At 61.9% G+C, this 22,686-nt stretch overlaps 3 protein-coding genes across 7 annotated transcripts in view; 1 reads left to right on the plus strand and 2 right to left on the minus strand.

Annotated features, from left to right (window-relative positions):
* INPP5A (inositol polyphosphate-5-phosphatase A) overlaps positions 1-11,333 on the plus strand; it is a 243,125-nt gene extending 231,792 nt beyond the window's left edge. For all 5 annotated transcript variants that reach the window (XM_073019478.1, XM_073019481.1, XM_073019477.1 and 2 more), the window contains 4 exons: positions 5,580-5,691; positions 8,725-8,793; positions 9,731-9,818; positions 9,907-11,333. In XM_073019478.1, the coding sequence (XP_072875579.1) occupies positions 5,580-5,691; positions 8,725-8,793; positions 9,731-9,811 (262 nt within the window). In that variant the 3' untranslated portion in view covers positions 9,812-9,818; positions 9,907-11,333. The remainder of the gene's footprint in view (positions 1-5,579; positions 5,692-8,724; positions 8,794-9,730; positions 9,819-9,906) is intronic.
* Positions 10,436-14,015, minus strand: NKX6-2 (NK6 homeobox 2). Its single transcript, XM_007964477.3, has 3 exons — positions 13,415-14,015; positions 13,153-13,325; positions 10,436-13,037 (listed from the first exon to the last, which is right to left on the minus strand). Exons 1-3 carry the CDS (start codon positions 13,818-13,820, stop codon positions 12,783-12,785), a joined length of 834 nt encoding a protein of 277 aa, XP_007962668.1. The 5' UTR covers positions 13,821-14,015; the 3' UTR covers positions 10,436-12,782.
* Positions 14,016-15,374: 1,359 nt separating this feature from the next.
* Positions 15,375-22,686, minus strand: part of CFAP46 (cilia and flagella associated protein 46) — a 143,577-nt gene continuing 136,265 nt past the window's right edge. The window contains exons 58-59 of the mRNA XM_038010269.2: positions 18,880-18,938; positions 15,375-15,659 (exon numbers count right to left, since the gene is read on the minus strand). Of these exons, the coding sequence (XP_037866197.2) occupies positions 15,375-15,659; positions 18,880-18,938 (344 nt within the window). The remainder of the gene's footprint in view (positions 15,660-18,879; positions 18,939-22,686) is intronic.

The raw sequence follows: 22,686 nt of genomic DNA on the forward strand, positions 1-22,686 counted from the left end.
AAATCCCAGCCACCCAGGGTGTGGGCGTCTCGATGTGGCTCGTCTGGCACCCAGTGCATGCAGCACCTTCCTCAGAATGGCGGAGCTCAGCGGAGGCGTCTGTGTGGTGGGGACACCGCCGGCCTCCATGAGGAATACATTTTCCAGCACCCTGGGGCCTTCCTGAAAGCTTAAATTTTGTCATTGGGAGCAAATGGCATCCGCTGCTGCTGGAAGCGACAGGCGCGTCCGCCCTTCCGCAGAAAACGCCTGTCAGCCACCAGGGTCTGAGTTACCACAGTCTGTCTGTCAGTCTTTCTGGCAAAACATGGTGTCTGAAAACGAGCAGCTGCTTTAGCTGACAACTCAGATGCAGGCGTGCTCCCCTGAGAGACGAGGGCCATGTGGTCCCTCTGGGCAGAGGGCTCCCTGGAGGCCTCATCTCATCCCACCCAGCCCAAGACCCCATCTCCCAGACCTGAAGTTCAACACAAGGAATGATTTTTCCTGCTTCACTCGTGAGTGGAGGTGGCTTTTTGTTTAGTGCTGAGGGATTGACCCTGGGAGAGACCCTGCCCAACACACCTGGCCTCTGCCTGGTTCCCATGCCAGCGCCAGCAGTTTTACCACTTTGGGCAACGTTTGCCGCGTCCATGCAACACCAGCTCTGTGAAATCAGCTAATATCGCCTTAGTGTCCTCGTGAATGCAGATCTCCCCTGGCAGACTGCTGCGGGGTCCCAGGGACCCACAGGGCCACACGCCAACTCCAGAACTGCCCAAAACTTGGAAGTATCCCCAGTGCCCACCAAGAGTGGGACGGACACTCAGCACTGACACGGAGGCCACAGCAACCAGCCGCCACTGCACACCACTGCACAAGCGAGTTTAAAGCCGGGCGGCACAGGTGGAGAGGAGGTCCTGGGACCCCACGGGGTGCCATTAGCCGGGTGGCACAGGTGGAGAGGAGGTCCTGGGACCCCACGGGGTGCCATTGCTGCAGGCGGGGAATCATCTCCCACCACCTTCTTGGGTGGAGGCCTCCAGGCTGTGGACCGGGGCAGTGTGCGGTGAGCTGGTGAACATCCACTTCCCGTGTGTGCTTGGCCTTGTGTGTGCCTCACTGTGAAGTGAAGTTTACTGAAATAAATGGAAAAATTTAGAAGTTCTATCACTACCCGTCAAAACGTTTCAAAGTTTTTATTGCACTCAGAGCACGTCAAATGGGAAAAAATCACTCCCTCCCAAAGAAAGACGGACTCTCAGAGGCGGGAAAGGGATGTTTTCATTGACCAAACAATTACTGAGCAAGATCAAGTTTTAACTTTTGAAAAAGACAAAAATATACTCAACACAGGAGTGAACTGCCCAGACAAGTCCAGCCAGAGGTCGTCTCTCTTTAATGGACACAAATATTTTTAAATTAGGAATTAGGAGGCCCCTTTCAAACTTTCTGTGGGCCATAATTTACATTCTTCTGTCTTTAGATGTGTATTTATAGTGTAATAATTATCTAGCAAAATGGGCTCTACTTCCTGCAAGCTGGCTGCTCAGGAGGGAGCGAGGCTGCCCGTCCGCCTGGTGGTCATGAACCCTGGCTGCCTGCGGCTCCTACAGACTGTGGGACCTGTGCCAAAGGGGAGGATAGTGAGGGAACCCGCCCCACAGAAAGGCCTGCCAAGGGCTCTGGTCACCCCAAGAGCTTTGTCCCTCGAGATGTGGGCGAGGGGAGCACCCAAGACAGCCCCTGGCTCTGCTGCCCAGGCTGGAGTGCAGTGGTGATCTTGGTTCCCTGCAGCCCCATCTTCTGGGCTCAAACGATTTCCCCGCCTCAGCCTCCCAAGTAGCTGGGGCTACAAGTGTGCACCACCACGCCTGGCTAACGTTTTTATTTTGTATAGAGGCGGGGTCTTACTGTGTTGTCCAGGCTGGTCTCAAACTCCTGGGCTCAAGCGATCCTCCCGCCTCAGCCTCTCAAAGTGCTGGGATGACAGGTGTGAGCCCCCGTGCCCAGCCCCCCACACCCTCTTGGAAGACGTCTGTGCTGCTTCCGCCTCCCACTCGGGAGCTTCAGTGTTGCCGCAGCTATAATTGTTTGGTTCTTTTTCTTTGGCCTTAGGGCCCTTTCCTTTTCAGGAGTTTCAGTGGCAGCTGGTGTGTTTGGAAGCAGGTGTCTGAAGCCAGCGTTGCCGGTGGTGCCTGCAAGCTGCACGGGAAGCCGCCTGTTGTCTGCTTCTCAGGCCCGTGGCGACCCTACCTGCCCAGCCCAGCCCAGTCTGCTCAGGTCCTAAAGCTGGGCCTTGTCAGCAAGGCCAGTCAGCCTGGCCACAGCAAACAACCTGCCATGCAGCCTACACGGGGGCCGCTGCCTGCATCTATGGAGAGGAAAGGGGCAGGGAGGAAGGGCGGTGCCTGTAGGCGAGCACAGGAGCTCGATTGTTCACCCTGTCACAGCCGCGCCCACGCTATGGGGGCAGGTGCACCCCGTCCTTTGTCTCTGCCCACCCAGCAGGTGTGCTTTCAGATAAGCCCACATGCCTGGCACTCCTGAGTCAGTCACTGGTGGGCAGCGTCCAGGCCCCGCGTCCTGCTTCTCCCTGGTGTGGCCCCACCAGTGCCTCCCGCCCATGGGTACAGCAGTGGTGTGCAGTCCACACTGGCCTTCCCCAGACCCAGGTGGAACCAGCCCCGCCTGCATTTCTCCCTGGGTGTTGGGGGCCAGAGCACCCTTGTCGGTGGTGCTGCCCCCGACAGCCAGGCCAGGACACCCTTCTCACCCAGGCTCCTTCCTCCTGTTGAGTCACCTGTGAACACTCCCAGGGCAGCCCCTCCTGGAGCAGATGGGCTGAGGAAGCTGCCTTCCCTCAGGCCTCCCTGTTCTCCTTTGCTCATCCCTGGAGCCCAGTCTGTCTGAGCAGCAATGCCCATCAGACCCTGTCCCATGGACAGAGGGCAGCTTGCTTCCTGCCATGCCTGGCTTCTCTCCGTGCCCCATGGGGGCATCAGGTGGCACCGGCGCTCCGGGCTCCATGGGGTACACAGGGAGTGAGAACTGGTTCGGCTCCAGCTTCCTGTTTAGAAATCACCTTTGGTGTGCTGTGTCAGTCCCAGAACTCGCATTTACGCTGAACTGTGGCCCCAGGGTGCACCCCTGCTGGGTCCTACAGGTCCGTGTTGCTGCCTCAGGTAAGACGCCCAGACCGGCCTCGCCGTGGGAGTGTCTGAGGTGGAGACGTCACTGGTGTGAGAGGCATGAGATGGAGGCTTCTGGAAGTTTCCTTCCAAACTGGCATCTCCCAGCCCTGCTTAGTTTCAGCTGCTCTCGTGGGCTCTTATGGGGCAGCGTCGTCACCTCGCTAGACCCTCATGTGGTGACCGTGGGGCCCCAGCCCAGTAGAAATGCTCCTGGCAGCAAGAGCCTGCCCTCCACATGCAGAACGCCCGCAGCGGCGGCGGAGAGCAGCAAGGGCGAAGCAGGCTCTGCACCCACGGGCACATCCTGTGTTGTGTCGGCTGGCGGAGGCCACAGTTTCTCTGAGCGCACACACTGCTGTCTTCTCATCGCCGGGTACGTCCTGCTCCAGCACGGCCACGGCTGCCCTGAGAGACAGCAGATCCCACCTGTGCAGAGCGTCCAGGCCTGACCAGAGCCCCGCAGCCACTGCACCCTGACCTTGGCCCGGCCAGGGGCTGCCCAGATGGTGTGGCCCAGCACAGCCACCATCCTTGGGAAGCTCAGGCCACCTGTGCGGGCCCTCATTGGGCACTCGTGGGGCGCACTGCCCCTGGACTGCCTGCCCGCCCGTGGGTTCCCTGCAGGGAGCTGGACAGGCCTCGGTGCCACCGCTGTGTATGCAGTGGACCGATGTCTGGGGGGCAGTGGATGCATGTCTGGGGGGGCAGTGGACGCGTGTCCGGGGGGCAGTTCTAGGGGGGCAGTGGACGCGTGTCCGGGGGGCAGTGGACGCATGTCCGGGGAGGCAGTGGACATGTGTCCGGGGACTGGACAGGCACCTACCTGCATCCAGTTTCCACTCGTGTCTACGGTTGGGATCAGCTGAGAAGCTCCTGAACAAGGTGACCCAGCCTCTCAAACGTGTGAAATGGGACAGGCCGCCAGGTTGCTGTTTCTGAAAAAACATGCAACTGTTCTATGCTCTGTGCTTTTCAGAAACACACATAACACGTAGGCCCTACGTAGGTTTTGCTTTTAACCAAGTAGTGACTCTGCCCCAGGCCGGGTGGAAGCCACGGCTCCCGCTGGAGCGCAGGGACGGGTGGGGGCTCCTGCGTCGGGGCAGAGCACGTTCCAAGTCCCTGGCTGTTTCCAGATGGTTGGGCACAGAGCTCACAGGTGCCCCTGTTGGCGGGGCCCGGGGGGCATGGGAGGGACTGCAGAATCCGCAGCTGCGGTGCCAGGATGGACCCGAAACTCAATCACGGCCAACAGGGAAACTTCACAGAGAATCAGATCCCAGTCACGACAGGTGCTGTATGATATTTTGGAACTAACTGAAAAACTCTTGAGACACTGGTGAAGGCCACGGAGATGTTGAGAGTCAGCAGACGCTGCACTTAGGGCAGGTGACTGAGCTTAGCCACAGGACCCCCAGGGTTCGTTCACTCCAAGTGGAATTCATTACTACTTCAGTGCAGTCCCAAACGACATGCCCATTTGGGGGTGGATTTGCAGCCTTATGGGTGGGCTGGGCCCCCTGAGAACCTGCAGGCCCAGAAGTGGGGGCTGTGCTTGCGTGTTCCATGCATCTGGAGGCTTGATAAGTCCATGTGTGTGTGGACTGCACTGCTGTGTGAGGGCAGGGCCGACAGCGGCCCTTGGCGATGCCCTTGGTGATGCAGCAAGGCCGCCGAGGAGCCCAGATGAGCTGTGCCATGGCCGGCAGTGGGTGGCAGAGACACAGCCAGCAGACCCCGGGCGGTGAGGGATGTGCTCACTGTGTGGGTGAAGGGCTCCGCCCTCAGGGCTAGTGGCACCGCTGCGTGGCCAGTCCCACTCCCAGACCCACAGAGGGCATGGGCAGGCCCCGGAAGCAGTGAGTCAGGGACAGTCACGCCCCACCACAGCAAGGACCCAAGGCCACGGCCTGAGCACCTGGACGCTCCCTGAGGTGGGAGCGGCATTGGTCAAAGCAGAGACACAGGTGCCACACCCCACACCCCAGAGCTGCCTGCACTTAGAGGCGTTTCGAGCTGGGCCAGGCCGGGTCGCCGGGCGGAGGAGCATCCTGGGACCAGATGACACTGGCTGCCATTTTGTTTCCATGGAGGTTTTCATCATACTTTAGACCATGTTCAAAAATACCAACAAAAACCAAAGCTCAACAATTTCATGCAGTAAAAGAAGGGCTGATGTGAAGATACTGTGCTATAACTAAAATTGTCTCACATAAAAATAAGCTTGATATAGAACTTAAATTGTGAATTTGGTTTTATATTCTAGAAACTTCCAGACGTGTATGTATTCCCCGGGTAGCGCTGGCCATTCTAAGGTGTATTGGGAGAGAATTGGCACAGCCGTCCCTTTGGGGCTGAGGACGGCCCAAGCCGACCGGCTGACCCTCTGCCTTCGTGTCTCCCCAGCTACCCGTACAGTGAGGATGCCCGCCAGGGTGAGCAGTACATGAATACCCGGTGCCCGGCCTGGTGTGACCGCATCCTCATGTCCCCGTCTGCCAAGGAGCTGGTGCTGAGGGTGAGTGTGTGTGCTGCCCCGGCCCTGGGTGCAGAGGGACGTGGAACGCTGGGTCTGGTCTGGCCCAGCCTGGTGACAGGGCCCTGGGGACGGGGGCACCCAGTCTGGGGAATGCTGCCAGGTTGGGCCCTGACCTCCTTCTGCCATGAGCTGCACCCCAGTGCTGGGTCACCTCCGAGCCAGCACCTGGGCTGGGGCAGCAGCAGATGGAGCCGAGTTCCCGGGCCGTGGGCAGGCGGCATCGTCGTGAGTTTGAAATATACACGGGTGGTCGGCAGGAAGCGTTTTCAAATCGTAGTTCATTGTATCCTTGGAAGTCAATGTGCTCTTGTGCATTCGAGCACTCACAGGCCGTGAGGCACAGTAGAAATGTCTGAGATTGTTTTGCTAAGTTGTAAATCAGAGCCAGATTGATTTGGAGCCTTGATAAGTTAAAAATGAATGGGCAGCATTTTCAGGAGATGACCTGGGCCTTGGGAAATTTTCAGATTTCCTGTGACTTTTTTTAAATAAATAATTTTGTTGTTGTTGTTTTTACAAAAAAGGAGATAGGGGCTTGCTTGCTACATTGGTCAGGCTGGTCTCAAACTCCTGAGCTCCAGCGTTCTGCCCACCTCAGCCTCGCAAAGTGCCCGGATTACAGGACTACAGGCGGGAGTCACTGCACCTGGCCGATCCTGTGATTTTTCGGTTCCCACATTTTAACATACAAGGAGTGTTTTCAGAAGAATCAATATCTGAATTGGTTTTGTCAACCCCATGAATGAAAATTAAATGGCGATAATAATGAAGCTTGCAGGCATGAGTGGGAGCTGCAGCTGTGCCCAGCACCAGAGCCGGAGCCTCTGACCATGACGTGGGTGGGCAATTGGAAGGAGGCTGGCGACTTTGGTGGTACCACTGCCAGTCTGGTGGGTTCTGCCCACCCTCTCCACTGTCCCAGGCCCAGAGCAGGGACAGGAGCCCCTACTAACCCCGACCTCAACACCAGCTGCGTGAGGCTCCTGTTGTCCTGCACTGCCCGTCTGTGTCCCTGTGCCAGATGGTACCACACCCCAGGCACAACAAGCACCTGGGTGCAGGTGCGCCCTCAGCAGGGCAGGGACCCTCTGCAGCCCCGGTCCCTGAGATGCACCCTGCTGGCCTCCGCCACGCGGCTCTGTCTGCCGGGCCAGGTTCCTTACTGTTCCTTCCTACGTCCTGGAGCGCCCTGGGTGCAGCCTGCTCTCCGTCCCTGGCTGTGCTGTGAGGAGCCTGCCTGGCGCGGGCCTGGGCAGGGCCCCTTGGCCAGAAGTCCCTGGGGTCTACAACCAGCCTGGCTCCTATGCAGCCCCACCTCTGGCCTGTGGGCAGGGCCTGTGCCCATCACTGAGGAAGCATGCTGGTCACAAGCCCAAAAGCCCAGGAGTGGGCTCAGCCCGGAGCCTGGCTGTGGACGCACCCCTGCCCCTCTAGCTGGGCTCACTGGTGGGCACGCCAGTCCCTCGGTGCCACATGGTGGGTGCTCCCACCTGCCGGCGCTGAGAACAGGTCGGGCATGTGGAGCCCAGGGCTGCCGGCAGGGCAAGAGCCTCCCAGGGACTCAGGCACAGATGCCATCCCCAGGAAAACGTCAGAGGTCACGCAAGTGCTGATTGGTGAGCAGTGCCCAAGGGCAGAAGGCTGGCAGGGCTGTGGCCTCTCCACATTGTGCTATCATTTCCAGGGCTCTGCCAGCTCACAGCATGGCAGCATTGAGCCCGTTTTCCAATCACTTACAGCCTCTTGGGTTCTCTGGACCCGGGACTTGTCAGTTTATGCTCAGGGTGGGGGACAGAGCCTCACAACGCACACCTGGCGGCCTTTGACAGCCCCCGCCTCCTGGGGCCAGAGTTGGGACAGGCTCTCCCCATGGGGCCACCCAATGGGCAGTGGGCGTGCAGGCCAAGCAGACGGGCACCGGGCGCACTCCGCAGCCTCATCCATCATGACACGCGCCGTCACCTCGTCACCAAGCTCCATTCTGCCTCCGCAGCCCTAAAACACCGAAGGGGGCTCGGGACGCAGGCGGCGTGCTTGTGAGCCTCGGTGACAAGTGTTCAGTGAGGTGTGCGGCGTGCTGCCTGTGCCCACCGTAATTTGTTTATCTGTCCAAAGATTATGCAGTTGAACATCCACAATTTTATGCTGCCTTTGTAAATTACCACGCTGCGTTTGATGAACGTTTCCCCACTTCCGTGGAGGCGCCGTTCCATCCGTGAGACGGGAAGGTGCTCATGCATGCGGTGCCGAAGCTTGTGTTTTCATCCCTTCTGGCAGGCGCCCATGCTGGAAACTAAATCTGACCTTAAGCTTCCCACTGCATTAAAGATAATTCAGTTTTAACTCGATAGTCTCAGATGCTTCAGCTGTGGATATAAAATTCCAGAGCCGAGTGCTGACCAGCAGCAAACCCCTTCCCGAGGCGCCCGGAATACAGGCACCCGCCGGGAAATGGACACACAGCCGTGAATTACTATGCACAGATTGCTTTGTGTAGTGGTATGGAATTCGGTGTCTGTTCTCATTTGAACACTGAGTTCTAAGCTCATAGAACAGTCAAAAACAAATGAAAGTGGGAAAAGTGGAACTAGATGGGCTGCCTCAGAGGGCACACCTGCACAGAAAGCTGGGGCTGCACCACTCCTGTGAACAGGGTCCCCTGCAATTCCCCCGAGAGCCCAGGAGCATGTCCGGGTGAGGGGAGCTTGGAAGCGGGGCCAGCATTCACGACTCCCCACATGACCCCTCCTAGAGGCAGATACCTCTTGGCTGAAAGGGCCAGGGCCAAGGTGCTAAGGTGCTGCCACACCACCAGAGCCTTTGGTCCGTGGGCTGGCCTCTCTCTCAGGGGCCAGGCAGGACGGGTGGCAGAGGCTGGGGAGGTACTTGCAGGGGCCAAAGCCCCCATCTCTCTGCCCCCACAAAACCCTGATGTTCCTGCTGGTCAGCTCCCCACTGGACCCAGGATGCCCCACCTCCCCACACCCACCCATCTCTGTTTCCCCTTTCCAGTCGGAGAGCGAGGAGAAGGTTGTCACCTATGACCACATTGGGCCCAACGTCTGCATGGGAGACCACAAGGTGATGTAGACTGAAGTCCAGGGGCCGGGCCGGGGGACCGGGGGAAGCTAGGAAGCCGGGGAGCTGGGGCCGGTGGGTGGGTGAGGGCTGGGACTGGCAGGCAGGTGGGTGGGGGTTGGCCAGTCTCTCCTCTCCTGCTGTCCTGTCTTCTTAGTCTGACTCTACAGAGTAGGCCAAGTTGGTCTGTTTTGATTTAATTTTAATAAAGTATCATAAGCTAGATAGGTAAGTAGGAAGAAGGCAGAAATGACTAGTTACAATAGAATAAAATACATCATTTTACTATTTGTAAAAAAACGTCCACAGCTGATCGTTTCTGACGGCTGTTTTGCAGCTGCAGTGTTTTAATGGCCTTCTTGAGGCAGGCTCACCATCAGCCGGGGAGCCAGGGTGAGGGCGCTCCCACCGCGTGCCAAGGGGCAGCACTGGCACAAATGGTTTATTCAGGCAACTGCACCTCGAGAGTGTGCACAGGAGACATATCAAATCTCATTTTCAGCCAAATAAATGAGTTAGCTTCTTCCACGATGGAGGCCCAGAGCTGTGAGCCCCAAACACACGCCAAGAAGGTGCTGGACCTGCCTGGTGCGGCAGAGCCGAGGATGGGAGAGCCTTCCTTCTCCGCTTCATTCGGGGCTATTTAGCCATTATTTTAGATCAGTTTTTCCATTAAGTTTTCACCTGGAAATAACACCTTCCTTGCAAAACCTCTCATGGCCGGCCTGGCTCCAGTTCCACATTCACGGGGCTCCCAACCCCTGCTCTGCGGCGGCTGCACACAAGGGCCGAGCTGCCTCTGCTGGCCATCAGCTCCTCCCAGCCCGGTTCATGGCTGCCCTTGTGAGACGCAGGGTCCAGGGGTGAGACAGGAGATGGCGGCGTGTGCTGGGCTGTCCCACATGCGCCGTGCTGACACCCTCCTCTCTTCCTGCTGCAGCCCGTGTTCCTGGCCTTCCGAATCATGCCCGGGGCAGGTAAACCTCATGCCCGTGTGCACAAGTGTTGTGTCGTGCAGTGACGTGGTGGTAAATATGACTCCTCCCTCTAGTTCAGCTTTTACACAGCTTTTCCTGGTGCGTTTGTTCCTTTAACAAATTATGAATTCCATGCCAGGGAAGAGATGCCAGCGCCACGAGAGGACCCTTCGTGAGCCCTCCCTGTAGCCGTGTACTGAATACGCACCTTCAAAGCTGCATCGAGAACCCACCCAAGCGCCACCTGCTAGACGGCCAGCCCCACACTTCGCTTCAGCCTCCGGACCATTCCGGAACAGCCTCACATACCTCACTGTCTCGTCTGTTCATGTGACATTAAGTAGAAATATTGGTTTTTTAAAAATAAGTCACAGTCCTGTTGTCAAAACTCTAATAGACAGCAAAGAGGGTCTGTACCGTAGACTTCACAGTTTTCAGTTTTTAATGATTGTCAGTGGAGGGGCTTCTCCAGCACAGAGACCCCATCCCTCCCCATGTCCAGAGACCCCCCTCTGCCAGGTGGAGGTATGTCCAGGGGCTGGGGAAGCCGAGATGGGCGCTCCCTCTGCCGGCCGGCAGCGTGGCCCCCAGCATGGCGAAGGGGTCTGTCTCTGCCGATGCCCCTTCTGCGGCACTCTGCGCCGTGTCACATGGTTTTTGAATCACACTGCAGCTGCTTTCCATTTTTATATATATATAAATATATATAAATATATACTTTTTAAAAATAATTTATAAATCTTACCAAAACTTATGCTAAATGTACTTTCCAGTATGAATGCACAAGAGAGTCCCATCAGCAGGCAGCATCGGAGTCTAGGAGCTCAGCTGTGTGTCCATCAACACACACATTCGTAAAAAACACATGGCCTCGCCATCGTGGGTGAAATCGGCCCCACAGCACGTCTGCACTGGCGGGCGTTACTCCCGTGCCATTCTTCTGTGTAATATTAAGAACTGAATGTGAAGTTTATAGCTAGCCTGGGTGTACCTTTTAAGAATTTTGTAAACTGTTTGTCTGTCTTTTGTTACTGTTTTATGGTGCCAAGTATTCTACATTACAACAATAATATCATGGGAGAAATAGAAATAGCCTAGTTTGCTTCCAATAGAAATTGCTTTTAACATGGGCTGTATATAAAAATATTAAAGAGAAAACTGTACATTTCCTCATTGCTCCGCTACAAACAACCCATGTAATAACCTTGTCGCAAATATTTTTCTCCTAGCACTAAGTACAGCATTAAAAGGTGATTAGAGAGTCTGTTGATGAAACACAAATATACGTTTTATTGATTTTACTTTAGAACACTACAGAGTTCCTGGACCGGGTGAAGGCATTAGGTGGGTGTTTGTTTTTGGATAAATCACTACCATTGCAAGTGACTGCTGTCCGCTGCCGAATCCGCTCTTGGTGGAAGGACCGGTCCGTGTCCCTGCTGTGGTTGCCACTGTCCGCAGTTCAACACGGGTTCGCCCCACGGGTTTCAGCTGTTGGGCGTTCTGAGGGCCTTTAGAAGTGACTGGCCTGGTTCCTAAGCAATAAAATTGACCATGGTGAAAATAGTCCTGTGTTGCTTTGTTTTCCTTCCTTTCCCTTCTCCTGCCGCCTTTGAAATGCTAACTCAGGGGAGCGGCCTCCCCTATACCCTGTTACTTGAGATCAAGCTCATTAGAAATCCCGGCATTTCACTGTATCACACACTGTCACAAAACACCAAGCCGCTCCTTGAGAGGACAAAAACAGCCTTTTGGACCTTCTACTGTAATAAAGGATTTATTCCTCATCATTTTAAAACGGGATTATATAAATGCTTTGCCTTCCTCAAAACTTTCAAACTGGAAGCCCGTCTGCTCTGCGCTGAGCTGAGAGGCTGCCCACAGAAAAGCGCTGCTTCTGCCCTTCAGGTTGCCTCCTTGTGAAGGCTGCCAAGAGCCTAAAACAAAATGCGCCGAGTTGAAGCCGCTTATATTTCTCTTTAACGTTTCCGAAAATGTCTTCCAAGAGAAATCGTACCAGCGCAATGATATAATTATTTACATTTAATTTTTGAAAATTAAAACGCAACAGCCCCATTAAGATGCAGCGATGGGCAGACCCGGCCCCAGAGGCTGCGGGAGGGTGGACGGGTTTTGTCAGCCGGAGTCACAGCCCCGCGGAGCTGGCGGCTTTTCAGGGCAGCCCCTGGCCGGGCGCAGCGGGCCTCGCCCGGGGGCCTCCCGCTCCCTGACCCCGCGTGCCCCGTGGGAGGCCCCGCCGTTCCGCGGGCGGACTTATTTCGGATTTCTCTTTGCGATCCTAGTTTGGAAGAAACTGCTTCCCACCGCGGAAAGATCTAGCGGGATGGTGGCCGAAGGGCCACCGTGCAGCGGTTCAGACCCGGTTCCACCGGCTGAGCCCAGGGCGCGCCTGTGGGATCCTCCGCTTACGCGCAGAGGGATTTGGAAGTAATCAGAGCAAACCCCTCGGCCGGGCGGGAACCGGTGCCCGGCGGCGACCAGTACGCGGCCCCAAAGCGGGAAAAGCGAAGAAAGAAAAACGTCCCGCGGGGACTCGAGGCGGGTACGCGGCTCACCCGCCCTTTCGGGGCCCCCCAAGCGCGTCCGAATCCGCCCCGAGGCGAGGCGGGCCGGGCCGTACCTGCTGCTGCGTCCCCGGCTCTGTCCCGGGCTCCTGGCGGCTGTCGCTGCGGTTCCTTCCCGCGGGCTGGGCCCCTTCCCTGCGCCTTCGCCGCCTCCTCGCGCCTGCCCGGGGCCCGCAGCCTCCGCACCGGGAGCCCGGGGGACCCGAGGCCGCCGCGCGCCCGAAGTCGGGTCCCGCAGGGGCGAAGCCGCGGCCGGGGAGGGGCCGCCTCGCTCCGGGTTCGAGACGGAAGAAACACGCGGCGCAGGCTCCGGAGCGGCGGCTCCGACGGGGACCCGTTAAATAATTTATTGATGATACAAAGCGACTCGCGCCCACCGGGGCCGCCCCCGGATTCTGCAAAAATAGACTCGCCCCCACCCCGCGCGTCCTCACAAGGCGTCCCCCGCGCCGCCGCCGCACGGGCTGACCAGCGCCAAGTTCGAGGGTTTGTGCTTCTTGAGCAGCCGCGTGATCTTCTCGTCGTCCGAGTTGGGGTCCAGGGGCCGGTTGTATTCGTCGTCGTCCTCCGCGTCCGAGCCGCCCACCTTCAGCTTCTCGGCGTCGGAGTCCTGCTTCTTCTTGGCCGACGCCATCTCCGCCGCGTGCCGCTTGCGCCACTTGGTCCGGCGGTTCTGGAACCAGACCTGGGGGCGGACGGGGCGGTCAGGCGGCCGCGGGGCCCGGGGCTGGCGCTGGGGCTGTGGCCGTTCGCAGGACGCGGGCCCCCGGCTCTGCTCTCCCGGGCCCCGCCGCGCTCACCTTCACCTGGCTCTCGGTCATGCCCAGCGAGTAGGCGAGACGCGCGCGCTCCGGGCCCGCCAGGTACTTGGTTTGCTCGAAGGTTTTCTCCAGCGCGAAGATCTGCTGGCCCGAGAAGGTCGGGCGCGAGTGCTTCTTCTTCCCGTCCTTGTCCAGGACGCCGCCGGCTGGGGCTGCAGGGGAGGGGAGGGGAGGGGGTTCAGCGGCCGGCGGGGTCCCCTCCGCGCCCTCCCGCCCCGCACCCCCCGCGCGGGCCACTCACCCGGGCCGGCCAGACGCGGGTCCCTCCACGGCGCGCCCTGCACCACGCCGGGCCAGAAGATGGGCGGGCGCCCGGGCAGCTCGGCCAGGGGCTTGGGGTAGCCGCGCGCCACGGCGGCCGCGGGTCCAAAGTAGACGCCGGCGGACGAGGCGAGCCCGTTGAGCCGGGGCAGCCCCCCTAGGAGGCCCCCGCCCGCCGCGCCCACGGGCCGGCCCAGGATGTCGCTGATGCCGTGCGGGGTCCCGAGCGGGAGCTGCGCGCCCAGGCCCCCCAGCGCGGGCGCCTTGAAGCCGGCCGGACCCTGCAGCGCGTAGGGGAACAGCGACGTCTTCATCTCGGCCATGTTGTGCAGCGCGGCCAGCGGGGCACTGCTCAGCACGAACGCGCCCGGGTGGTTAGTGTCCATGGGCGCCGCCGCCGCCGGCCCGGGCTCCCATCCGGGCCCCGCCGCCGCCGCCCCTGCCCGCCGGCCCGGGAAGTTTGCGCGCGGCCCGGGCGGGCGTCGGCTGCAGCGCGGGGCGCGGGGCGCGGGGGGCGGGCGGGCGGCTCCGGCGTGGGGCGGGCGGGCGGTGGCGGCGGCGGCTCCGGGGCCGGTCGGAGCGGCGCCGCGCGGGACGGACGCGCTGATAACGGGGGCCCCCGGGGCGCGGCGCGCGCGCTGATTGGCTGCGGACCCTGCGGTCCGGCCATTGGCCAGCGCCCCCCCCCGCCCGCGCGCCCCCGCCGGCCGCGCACTCCATGAAGGGCCCATTAGCGCGGCAGGTGCCTCCCGGGCTGTAAATTCGCCCCCTGATTTATCTCCCCGGGGACGAAATAAATCCCGCTCGGATGGGAGTTTAGTTAGGCAAAGGTTTTCATGCGAAATCAGGAAAAAATACGAGAACATATTTTATTAACAGAAAGAATGCAGATTTGAGGACCCGCCCGCGCGCTCCGAGTGCCCCGCTGGGGAAGAGCCCCGGCCCGCGCCCGAGTCGCGACTGCTCCGCCGCCCGGGGCTGCGGTGGGTGTGGGCGGCCGCTGACGCTGGCGGGGAACGCGCTCCCGGCGTGTCGGGGCCACAGGAGGGCGGAGGGCACGGGCCTCGGAGTCCACGGAATCCACGGGCCTCACGGCCGGGCGAGGCTCGCAGGGAGCTGCCTCTGGTTTCGCCGACACGCGGCCGGCGCGGTGGAGGAGTGAGGCCGGCTGGAGCGGGGCGGGGAGGCGGGTCCCGGGACCACACGCACTGCCCGGCGCTTGCCCGCTGGGGGTCCCCCAGGATGTGACCCGGGCCCACGACTTCGCCCACGGGCCGCCTCTCGCGAATCCCCGGCCGGGAGAACAGAGACCAGGGCGGCCTCAGCGCGGAAGACCAGTCCAGGGCCCGAACGTGGGTGCGGGTTGGGCGCGCAGCGGCAGAAACGCGGCCTTAGACGCGCGCGCGAAGCCTGTGACCCCCCGCCCCACTCCCCCGGCACCGGGAGCCGCTCGCTCATCCCGCAGACCGGACGGTGAGATGACTCCGAGCCCCGCGCAAGGCGGCCGCGAGCAAACCCTCCGACCTCTGGGGTGGCGTCTCGTATTAATTTAGGAACACGGGGCGGCTGTGATTGTGACCCACGGTCCGTGGGGAGCCCCGAGTGTGTGCGCAGGGACCGCCGCTGCGTGGCCTCTTTCGGGCCTGGGGGAGTTTCCTTCGCAACGACTTTCCTGTTTCGCCCCGGCCGCCAGGGGGTCGGTGCCGCGGAGGAAGGCGGCGCCCAGGGCTCGGGCCCGGGGTCTCACGTCCGCCCCCTCCCGCCCTGCTCCAGAGTCCGTTTTCGTTTTGTGCAGGTCGAGGCGGGGACTTGGCGCCGTCGGCCGCTCCTGGGTGGTGGCTTGGAAAACTCCGGGGCAGTGGTGCGGCCGCCGCTGCCTCTGCTGTGCGCGCTCGGGGCTGCCCCGGCGGCTTCGCCTCCGCTGAGGTGCAGCCCCGCGTTCACGGAGGGTTCGCTTCCCCGTCGGGTCCGCACTGGATTGGGACTGGAATTCGATTGGGCGCGGCTGCCCCGCCAGTGATCGGCCCCCGCGGAGCCTGGTCCGGGGACCCCCAGCGCCCGCCCGGCCCCGAGACCCGCCCCGGCCGGTCCCGCGCCCCGCTGCCTCGGAGCCTCGGAGGAAACAGGAGGAAGGGCCCTCCGGGGTCGGGTTCGGGCCCCTCCCAGCACCCCAAGGCGACGGCGCCCGCGGCACAAGGCTCGGGCTCTGAGCTGAGACGCGGGAACTGCGGGCGGGCGGGGAGGGGGCAGGGCGGAGTGCGCGGGGCGAGGGCTGCTGTGGCCCTGGGACCCCTACTCCACGCGGCCGAGCAGACCCTGGGCGGGCCGGGAGGGGCGCGGGTCGCCCGAACTGAGGCCGGGGAGGAGCACGCGGGCAGGATGGCGGGAGGAAGCCGCGCTGCGGACCGGCTCCGGCTCCTCTCACACCCCGGAGGGGCGGGGCGGGGGGCATCGTTAGCGCTGTTTTATGGCTGAGGAAACACGGACCTGGAGGCGTTGCGCTGCGGCCCGGCGGCCCTGGGTCTGTCTGCGCCCCCGGGTCCTCCCTGGGCTGCCGCGGGAACGCGTGGGGTCGCGGGTGGGGCTGGCGTGTCACTGGCTGCGGAGCGTGCGGCTCTCCAGGGCCCAGGGGCGCGGGATGGGGTCCAGGGTGAGTTGGGGGCGCAGAGGAGCCGGGTAAGGGGGGTCCCTCTCCCACGTTTTTCTAAGCCGTGGGCATCTTGGCGCGCTCTGCAGGTGCCGCGTCCTACCCGGCTCCCCGGTCTGCGCCCCACGCGCTCTCCCACCCTCCTCCCCCAGGGGCTGCGGGCGGGTCCGGTGGCTTCAACTGCGCTTCCCGGCGCGCACTCCGGGCCCCGCCTCTTCTCCAGCTCCCGCCCGCACCTTTTCTCCTGCGCCCCCCGGCGCCGCCCTCTCGGAAACCACCGAGACAACGCCCTGTCCTCCCGGGAAGGTCCGAGCGCCTCCGACCGAGATGCCTTTGCCTGGGCTCCGCCGCCCGGCGGCCCCGCTGCCTGGAGAGGTTCGCGATGCCACCTCCTGGCCTGGGAGCAAACGTCCTGAGAGGAAGGCTGCGGGCATCGGCGCCAACGCTCGTCGCTGGAAAACCGAGAGCGCGGGGTTTGGCAGAGGCCGTTCAACGTTTGTTTTATTCGTTCAGCCTGTATTTATGGGGCTCCTACCGCGCCCGGGCTGTCCGGAGGGAGCAACGTAAACGCGGCGGGCCCCGGGCGCGGGCGGGTCAGAGCAGCAAACGCGCTGCACCTGCACCCCCGCGGCGTCTGCAAGGGGAGCGGGCGATGGGGAGGACGGCGGGTGTCTCGGCCGGGAAGGAGAGCGGCGTAGGCCCCGGTGTCCCCGTCCGGTGTGCGCTGGGGGCTGAGGGGCGACGGGGGAACTCCACACCGGGAAGGAGCCTGCATTCGCCTTCGGCCGCCCAGGACATGGAATTCACAAAGCCCTGATTTATCACTGAGGTGACTTGTCCCGCGCAGCCCTAGGCGAGTTGCTAAGCTGCCCACGCTCCCGGGCCCGGTCTCCTGGCAGTTCCCGGCAAAGGCACTGCTTTGTCTTTTTTCCTTAAGTGAGCGAGTTCCCAGCCTCTCCAAGCTTGACAAGGCAACCACACCAGGCATTCCAGACCCAGACGGGGCCTCCCTGGGGTCCTCACGACCAAAGAACAAAAAAAGGCCCAAGATGACCCAAGGGACCCCTCTGGGGTGCCCACCCCCGGAAGCGGAGAGGTGGGGTTACCAGGGCCCCTCAGGAGCCCGGGGTCAGGCGGGGTGCCTCTGCTGCTTGGAAACAGAGGAGCCCACCAGGATGCTCTGCAATTGCTAGAGGAAGGGGAAGGGGGGCTGGAGAAAACCCCACCCCACAACACAATTGGACGGGGCTCTGCCTCCCACGCAAGACAGACCCCAACCCCATCTCCCGTGCCCTCTGGGAGCAGCCCTGCCAGGGCAGCGGGAAAGGGCTGGGAGGCAGGCGCAGATCCCAGCCAGGCAGCCCTGGGGTCCCACTGGGCTCATGGACCCAGCCAGGTCTGAAAGGCCATGAGCGCTGAGGGCTGGGGTGGGGACCGGCCCAGTGGTGGGAGTTAACGACCCTAGGTGGGCAGAGGAGGCTCCACTCCTCATCCTGCCCTAGCCTGGCCCCTCCTTACACCTCCAGTGCTGCCTGGTGAGCACCAGCCTGCTGGCACCAGCATTATTTCAGAGATAGCGAGGCTCCACCGCCACCTGTTACCACCTAATTCCATTGCATGCCTGCCAGGCCCTCCACTGGTCCCCTCGCAGCCCCCAGGCTCACCCACCCCAGCCACTCTGCCCCCACTTTACATGACTCACCTCCTCCACTCGGTCTCAGCTTGAGGCTCTAGCTAGCCTCCCTAGCTACCCTGTCTGGTGCAGCCACCACACTCCCGCCCAGGACAGCTGCCCCTCTTGGCACCGGCCCCCTGCTGAAGGCATTGGTGGACGTGTCTCATGTCTGCCTCCTCCCCGGCTTGCTCAGGACATGGATGGATGCAGCACCCTGTGCTTTGGGCACCTCGAGGACTGAATTCATGCTGGGTGAATGAATGCGCGTGACAGCTGCAGGTCTCAGAGCGATTTTCAGAGCACGGGTGCAGGTTGGAGAGGGAGGACCGCGCACCCCACTTCCCACCGGGTGGAGCAGGTACTGTGGAGGTGCCTCCAGGAACCCTGAGCCATAGGACATGCTGGATGTGTGGGGCCTGGTGCCACGGCATTTCCAGTTGAGCCTGAGGTCTTCGTGTTTAGACCAAACTCAGATAGCCCCACCCCATCTCCTGAGCTGGAGGGTGTCCAGGTAGAGCCCGGGCAGCTTCTGGGGGTTCCAGCTCCAGGTGGGGTGTCCAGATGCCCCCTCCTCCCGGGCTATGGTGGCCTCTTGCCCACTTGCCAACACCTACGGGTCCACATGAAGTGGAGAATCAAGCTCTGGGGAGATGGCGCCACTTCTCCCCGTGCCGAGTGGCCCAGGACAGGGATGGATACTTGGAGGCTGGGGTGGGGCCACAGTGGGTGCCCGGGCACCCACACACTCTCCCTGGAAGATATGGGCCAGGCTGTGGAATCTGGAACACCCACGGGTTGAGGAGGCCCTGAAGGGGGGCTAAGAGGGCAGGGGCTGGGAGTGGGCAGGGGCACCAAGGCTGCCCACCCTCCCTGGCAGGGAGCAGCTCCACCCGCAGGCAGGGCTGGGAGGACCTGGATGGCAGGGGTGGGAGTGACCAGAGGCAGCTGATGGTGTTGGGAGGGGGCCCTGCCCTGCCTGGAACCAGATGGAGGGCTCCGAGGACCCCATAGTGCCGCCAAGAGACAAGGTCCAGCCCTCCCAGGAGGGAACGGGGGGCTGCTGGATGCAGACAGGCCAGGATCTGAGCAGTAGAGCTGGGGAGAGGAAGGGCAGCAGGCGCACCCTCACCACAGGCCCCCTCAGCAGGGGCCCCAGTGGGTCCCTCGACACCCAGATGCCATCTGGGGAAGATGAGGGGCCCATTGCCCATTGGGAGGACACTTTTTTTACTGCAGGGGCCTGGAACCTCTTGGTGGAGGTGCCTTTTACTGCTGAAGCACAGGCCAGCTCTGAGCAGCGGCCAAGGTGTCACGGGGGGCTGCGGTGGGCCTGCGAGGCGTTTGAGCCCTGGTGTGGAGATTTCAGGGGATGCCTTTCCTCAGCCTCAGCCCTGCTGCAGGACATTTTCACGCACACATTGGACCCCAGGAACCGCGTGGGTGCAGCGTCTACGCCGGGTCCAGGAACTGTGTGGGTGCGGCATCGGGCAGGCTGCTTCTCTTCTCCCTGGTGGCCGTGCTTTGGGGACACATCCCTGGGACCCCTGGCTGCTGGGAGCTGCCCCGTGCGAGTGCCCCCGCCTTCTGCTGATGGAATCCGTCATCTTCACTCACTTCTCGGGTGAAGTTCTTAGAAAGAGAGGCACATCCCAAGCTCCTTGGTCCCGAGCTGAGCTGCCCCGTCTGTTGGCACCGCTCAGGTTTCTGGCAGTGTGACTTCAGCCCTGACGCCCACCTGCATTGTCCCCACCCTCTGGGCTGCAGGCGCAGCTCCTCCCTGTCTGTCGCTCATTTTTCTTCCTCTCCTTCCAGGCCCATCCTCAGGACCTCCCCTGGGTCAGCAGCCCTGCTGGGTGACAGACACCTCCAGGGCCCTCTTGGCTCCCTGGCGGGCACTGAGAACCCTACATCTGTGCTGCCACCCGGGGTGCACTGCCCGGGACCTCCCCGTCTTCACGTGGGTGTCCCACAGCCCCCAGGGGAACAGCTCCGCCTCCCCTCCTGGGTCCTGCAGGATCCGCAGGACAAGGACGCTGGATGCCTGTGGCTGGAGGAGCTCACTGGAGCCCACAGCTGGTGAGCGGCCCTCCAAGGGGCCTCTGCCGCTGGAGGGCAGCTCCATGGAGCAGCTGGCGCGGCTCTCCTGCCTCTGGAGGCACCTGGCCCTCAGCTGGAGACCTTTGGCCACCTGGGCCCCCACAGTCCCCAACAAGCTGGGCCAGAAAGGGCTCTTCGCCCCTGCAGCGGCCAGCACACAGTCGCTGCGGGCTCTGGCTGGGGAGGCCCCGGGGCAACACCATCCCTTGAGGACATCAGCGCCCACTCAGGAAGCCGCCCTCCCACCTGTGGGCACAAGAGCCGGCTGGGGGTGACTGAGTCCCCCTCAGTCACTGGAGGAGACTCCCCAGGAGCAGGCGGGCCACCGTGGCTGCCGAGGTGGAGGGGCCACGCCGCCTGTGGGACGGCCACGCATCACCTCAGAAACGCTCTTCTCTGGGGTCCCAAGAATCTTGTCTCCTTCAGGAAAGGACAAGGAGACGTGGCTGTAAATCACGCCCAGAGCTAATTCCCCAGGGCTCTGGGGCACCAGATGTGCAGCCGGCGTAATGAGCTCTCTCCCGGGGCCTCTTGGGCATCTGGCCACGTGGCGCACGCACTAATTGAGTGCTGAGCCCTTGGAGATTTGTGTCAGGAGCCTGCTCCGGCGCCTTGGCTGTGATCCGAGGATGATATCGGACCAGCGTCAGCCAAGGGGGCTTCTGGAGGGGCTGGCTCCTGGCGCCACTCCAGGCTGGGCCACGGTGCTGTGTGGGGGATTCCTGGTGGGTGAGGGCCCCCGGGCGGGCGAGGGGTCGTGTGGTGCCACAGCCAGTGCCTCCCCACGATGGGTTCCCCCTGATGATGGGCGTCTCTGCAGGTCCTCGGGGCCCCTCCTGTCCACGTCTTCACAGAAGCCCAGGCCCTGGGTGCCCAGTGGCCTCGGTGGCCGCGTCTGCGTAACAGAAGCCGAGCGTGGGACAGCTGCAGCTCAGGACCGTCTGAGCCCCGCCCTGCGGGGTGCTCTGAGTTCTCGGGGTGTCACTTCTTTGTCCATTTATCCTGGGTCTTGGTTGAGGTCCAGTGGCGGACAGAGCTCAGATGGGAGCAGGGCTTGCAGTGAACGTGGGCAGGGACAGTGCCAACACCGGGGTCACAGGTGTGATAGGAGGCCGCCAGCCTGTGCTGGGTCACCGTGCGGTGCCAGTGGAGGTGTCCTCTGCCCAGGAGCTGTGGGGGAGCCAGGGCTGCCACCAGGACACCGTGTGGATCGCTGGGAAGACCCAAAAGTGGGGAGGAAGCCGCCAGGCATGGGGGATAGCAGAGGTACTACTTCTCCCGGCAGCGGAAGCCCCCCCAGGGCCTCACCGGGGGGCACACAGGCGGGGGCGAGTCTGTGAGGAGAAAATGGTCTCTGGATGGGGAGCCCAGGGCAGGGTCCCCACAAGAAGATGGTTTCAGACGAGAGTGAAGGGGTCGCCCACCGTCCCCGGCGTGTCCAGGCTCGCGAGGGCCTCGTCTCCAGAGCCTCACTCTGGCATCACACATGAGAGGGTTTATCCAGGACGGGACACTTGTCCCAGGGCATCCCCTGCCTGGGGAGTGGCCTCTGACTTTTGGGGAACGCAGCTGCCGTGTGAGGCCCCCTGGCCAAGCCGCCCCTCCCCGGCCATACCTGCATCAGCTTAATAGAAACTCTATCTGTGACTGGAGCGTTGCCCCCACCCCAGCCTCCACTTTCAGCCAAGGGAACTGCGCCTTGTCTGGCGTGGGAGCTGGAGGCAGATCTGGGGCCGGAGGCCTTGAGGCTTCAGGTGAGTCAGCGTCTCAGGGCAGGGCTGGGAGGACAGCCACTGCCCTGGGTCCTCGTCTGGGCAGGTGCCCTGAGGCCGGGCGGCCTGCAGCTTTCCCACCACAGTTGGGTCTGGCACCCCCTGCCTGGGGTCGCAGGTCCCTGACCCACAGCCTGAGGCTGCCCACGCAGCCATCCTAGAGGGGCGCGGCCTTCCCAGTGATGGTTGGTTCTGGAAATGCTTCAGGCTCTGGAGTCAAAGGGCGTCCAATAGGAAGACGGGACTGGCGGGGAGGGGTGGGGGCCGGCGGGGTTGTGGGGGGCCAGCAGGGAGGGGTGGGGGCCGGCGGGATTGTGGGGGCCAGTGGAGGCAGTCAGGGGGTCAGGGAGGACGGGGGAACTGATGGGCAGGGACATGGGAGCTGGGGAAGGGGCCCGGTCCGTCCTGGCTTCTGCCATCCCTGACTGAGTTGAGCTCAATTAATCTGAATTAATCCACTTCTCCCAGCCAGACTGCGCCTCCTGCCCAGACAACGCTGCTTGTTTGGCTTCTCCCAGGGCCCTGAAACTGCCCTCCCAGGTGCAAATGCTCCCGGTGCCCAGATTTCACATTCCCCTGGGAGATGGGGGCGCCCACTCCAGGAGAGGACACAGGAGGAGGTGTGCACGGGCCACGTCCCAGGGTCGGTCCCCCAGGCAGGTGGATCACTTGAGGTCAGGAGTTTGAGACCAGCCTGGACAACACGGTGAAACCCCGTCTCTACTAGAAATACAAAAATTAGCCAGGTGTGGTGGGTGGCTCACACCTATAATCCCAGCTACTAGGGAGGCTGAGGCAGGAGAACTGCTTGAACCGGGGAGTCGGAGGTTGTAGTGAGCCGGTATCGTACCACTGCACTCCAGCGTGGACAACAGAGTGAGACTCTGTCTCAAAAAAATAAGAATAATAAATAAATAAACAAACAGATCTGTGTCATTTCATCGTTAACTGTAAGTAGGCACCAGAAAAGCCCGGAGGAGCCTCTGGGCACCGAACCCGCGGGCGCCCCTGGAGGGAGGAGCAGGCACACCCTGCGTCTTCGTTGTATTCTCTGCTGTGCT

The sequence above is a fragment of the Chlorocebus sabaeus genome, chromosome 9 (genome assembly GCF_047675955.1).
Source record: "Chlorocebus sabaeus isolate Y175 chromosome 9, mChlSab1.0.hap1, whole genome shotgun sequence".
Lineage (NCBI taxonomy): Eukaryota > Metazoa > Chordata > Mammalia > Primates > Cercopithecidae > Chlorocebus > Chlorocebus sabaeus.